General features: G+C 37.5%; 1 protein-coding gene across 1 annotated transcript in view; it reads right to left on the bottom strand.

Moving 5' to 3' along the window:
* The window catches only part of LOC106877308 (brain-specific angiogenesis inhibitor 1-associated protein 2-like), a 138507-nt gene that overhangs the window by 59220 nt on the left and 74526 nt on the right, over positions 1–4761 (bottom strand). The window contains exon 3 of the mRNA XM_014926177.2: positions 4635–4710. Within this exon, the coding sequence (XP_014781663.1) occupies positions 4635–4710 (76 nt within the window). The remainder of the gene's footprint in view (positions 1–4634; positions 4711–4761) is intronic.

A 4761-nucleotide genomic window follows, 5' to 3' on the forward strand; every position in this document is an offset into this window, starting at 1 on the left:
TTATTCTTTGTAAACCTAGTACTTATTCTATCGGTTTCTTTTGCCGAACCACTAAGTTACGGGGACTATGTGTGTGTATATGTTTGTGTCTGTGTTCCCCCAACATCGCTTGACAACCGATGCTGGTGTGTTTACGTCCCCGTAACTTAGCGGTTTGGCAAAAGAGATCAATAGAATAAGTACTAGGCTTCCAAAGAATAAGTCCTGGGGTCGATTTGCTTGACTAAAGGCGGTGCTCCAGCATGGCCGCAGTCAAATGACTGAAACAAGTAAAAAAGTAAAAGAGTAAAAGAGAGTTCAAATCCCACTGAAGTCAACTTTGCCTTTCATCCTTTCAGGATTGATAAAAACAAGTACCAGTTGAGGATTGAGGTCGATGTAATCAACTTACCCCATCCCTGAAATTGCTGGCCTTGTGCCAAAATTTGAAACTGATATTGGTTTCAAATTCTGATACAAGGCCAGTAAGTACAGGAGAGGGATTAAGTCGATTACATCAACTCCAGTGCTCAACTGGTACTTACTTTTATCAACCCCAAAAGGATGAAAGGCAAAGTTGACCTCAACAGAATTTGAACTCAAATAATAATAATAATAATAATAATAACAACGATAATAATAATCCTTCCTATTATAGGCACAAGGCCTGAAATTTAGGGGGAAGGAACTAGTTATTTACATTGACCCCAGTACATAACTGGTACTTAATTTATCAACCCTGAAAGGATGAAAGGCAAAGTCAACCTTGGTAGAATTTGAACTTAGACTATAGCAACAGGCAAAATACCACTAGGCATTTCATCCAGTGCATTAGCAATTCTGCCAGTTTGCCACCTTTATATACTAATAATAATAATAATAATAATGATAATACAGTTAAGGTTAATGGCAGCAAAACTATCTTCATCATCGTATTAATGCTCGCTTTCCCATGCTTATTTGAACTCAGAACATAAAGATGGATGAAGTACCACTAGGCATTTTGCCTGATATGCTAACAATTCTGTTAACTAACCACTTTAGTGATATTTATATCAAGAGTGACAATAAGCCATCTAATAATCCTGATGAGACAAATAGAGCACCCAATGAAGGACATGCAACTCCAAAATACAAACTAATTGTTTCTTGAGAGGCCTACTGTTTCACTATTGCACTATGATGTTGGGTACAAATATAGAGTTATCAGAACACACTCCAAGTCCACCAGAGTTTACACTGGAACAACAAACAACTTTGAGTGCTGATACTTTGCACACCTTAGCTCATTCTCAAACAGTAAATGAAAAATTCTTGACCTCCCTGGTAACATGTCCACCACCCAAGAGCTGAAAGAATACTTTATAACCTCCCAGTCTATCAATACTGTAATACCATATCTAGAAAACTAATTAGCATGTAATCTATGCTACCGAAAATTCCTAGAAATATTACATGAGAACAAAGACTTCCTCCTTAATAGGTTCTCTGACGTAATTACATTCTGTAATCACTTATCTTACGAAACGTTTACATATTAGCATAAATCATTATTCTCTGTCGTTGCTGTTAGCACTCCGTCACTTACGACGTCGAGGGTTCCAGTTGATCCGATCAACGGAACAGCCTGCTCGTGAAATTAACGTGCAAGTGGCTGAGCACTCCACACACACGTGTACCCTTAACGTAGTTCTCGGCGATAGTCAGCGTGACACAGTGGTGACAAGGCTGAGCCTTTGAATTACAGGCACAACAGAAACAGGAAGTAAGAGTGAGAGAAAGTTGTGGTGGAAGAGTACAGCAGGGTTCGCCACCCCCACCCCCCTGCCGGAGCCTTGTGGAGCTTTAGGTGTTTTCGCTCAATAAACACTCACAACACCCGGTCTGGGAATCGAAACCGCGATCCTATGACCACGAGTCCACTGCCTTAACCACTGGGCCATTGCGCCTCCCATTATTCTCTAACCAAATTAAGATAAATCTTTGTGTTCTGTCTTGCAGGCACCCTTCTTCTTTCCCCAAAACATTTGTTTTCCACTTTGCTTTTCCTCTGTCTCCTATGCATGGTTATGTCATTCCTTTCTCTCTCTTGAACTCGATATTCTTTTTATGAAGCACTCAGATCTGTTCTCTGACTTGAGGGAAATCATGTCTATTATACATTCTCACTTATTCCCCCTCCTCTTCCCTCTAATTAGGAGTTCACGGTCATATATCTCCTACCAACTTTCCCTACTTCCTTATATATCATACTTATACTTGACACAACCAACACTGCATTACACACACACAAACAAACAAAATGCTTGTTTCTCTACTTTGATAGGGCTTTGAACTGGTCCACCTCACCATATTTCTCATTAATTAAACTTATAGCTATTGTTTATAACTTTGCACTGAATGACTCACTCTTAACAAACCTACCCTTTCCTTCCTCTCTCTCTCTCTCTCTCTCTCTTTACCATTCCTTTGATTGCTCAATCCTTCTCCAATATCTCTACCACCCCTCTCAGCTATACCTGACCTTGCCTCACTAACACACCAACTTCTCATTTCACTTCTGTCTACCCCCACCAACCGTGGAGGCGCAATGGCCCAGTGGTTAGGGCAGCGGACTCGCGGTCATAGGATCACAGTTTCGGTTCCCAGACTGGGCGTTGTGAGTGTTTAGTGAGCGAAAACACCTAAAGTTCCACGAGGCTCCGGCAGGGGATGGTGGTGAACCCTGCTGTACTCTTTCACCACAACTTTCTCTCACTCTTACTTCCTTACTTCCTGTTTCTGTTGTGCTGGTAATTCAAAGGGTCAGCCTTGTCACCACTGTGTCACACTGAATATCCCCGAGAACTACGCTAAGGGTACACGTGTCTGTGGAGTGCTCAGCCACTTTCACGTTAATTTCACGAGCAGGCTGTTCTGTTGATCGGATCAACTGGAACCCTCGACGTCGTAATCGACGGAGTGCCAACACACATCTCCATCAACCTATATTTATACCACTCACTACAACCTCCCTACTTTGTATCTCTATCTATCTAATTTTGTATCCAATACATATTCCTTAACCCTATCCATCTATCAAACATTCACCTTCATCTTCAGAAGAGAATGCTCCAACACACATGAAGCTATCAGAATCTGTACAAGTTGACACTTTACTTTCCTTTGATACATAACTACAATATTTTTTTCTACTCTGGGCACAAAGCCCAAAATTTTGGGGGAGAGGGCCAGTCGATTAGATCGACCCAGTATGCAACTGGTACTTAATTTATCGACCTTGACCTTGGCAGAATTTAAAACCACTAAGCATTTCACCTAGCATGCTAACATTTTTGCCAGCTCACCACCTTTGACTACAATATTGCTACAATATTGCATAGTAATCAATTTTTATATCAACCAGTCATTGTTTATTCGAAACAGCTGTAAAGATAGAAGTTGACTACATCATGTAAACTGTATATATAATTTTTTATATAAATACATTTCTTATGAACTTCTTTCATTTGTCATTCTATTTACATACCTGTTCAATTTCCATCCTTCTCCTAGCTAAGTTTTCTACCTCTGGAAAGAAGAAGTAGGTATTTATGATTCTGCTACCTTTGAGCACTATCTGGTGACTATCTGTACCTTGTTTATATATATATATATATATATATATATATATATATATATATATATATATATATATATATATATATATATATATACACACACACATACACATATATATATTTATGTGTCTGTGTGTGTACATGTTATATACCTTACCAACAGTTGAGGTTGGTAATAGTAAGGGCATCTGTTCATAGGGCATGCAGCTGTAGAAACCATGTCAAAATTGACATGGAGACTGTCCAACTCATGCCAGCATAGAAAATAGATGTCAAATGGATGTCAAATGATGATGATGATGATACCTTAGTCACGCATTCTTCCATTTCAATATGACAGCTTGCTTGGGTCAAAATATTTCACTTCCCTTTGTTAGTCTTCAATGTCAATCTGAATTTTTTTTTTCTCATGGGTTGTTTGTTTTCTGTTTATAACATTGCTAACAAAGGTGCTCCACTGAAGATCATAGGAATGAATATATTGTATTATACTGACTTATATATGACTGTCTCTCCTGTTTATATGCATAAAGATATGAAAGTTACTATTATAACACACAGATATCCTTTTCATAACATACATATATACTTATACACATACATATGTGTAAATGAATATACATACAGATACATACATATATATATATATATATAACACATATATGTACATACACATATAAACACAAACACACATGTGTATATATAGATGCAACTGTGAAAACAAGAAACAAAAAAATAAATCAAAACTGATTGAATACCTCTAAAACTAAGAATATTCACCTTGAAATGAGTGGAATGGTAAACTTCTAGTTTTAATGATATATCTACATAAACATTCAATCCAACCTTGACCTATTTTTAGGACTATGTTTCACTTCACCTACCACATTTAATAAAGGTAAACTCTAGGTCAAGATTCTTACAAGCATTAACAGTAGCACTCATACCTCCTAAAAAAAAAACACTTTATTCATTCAGTCTGTGGATACACAGAGAAAAATGAAGAGAAAGAGTAAAAATAAAATGGTTACTGACTTGTTAGGGCTTTATAGTAGTTTCGAGCAGACAAACTGAGTTGTTTCATGTTTGGTATAAAATTGTCATTTAGGTTCTGGAAGAGAGAGAAACATACATATATATATGTATATATATATATATATAT

The sequence above is a fragment of the Octopus bimaculoides genome, chromosome 5 (genome assembly GCF_001194135.2).
Source record: "Octopus bimaculoides isolate UCB-OBI-ISO-001 chromosome 5, ASM119413v2, whole genome shotgun sequence".
Lineage (NCBI taxonomy): Eukaryota > Metazoa > Mollusca > Cephalopoda > Octopoda > Octopodidae > Octopus > Octopus bimaculoides.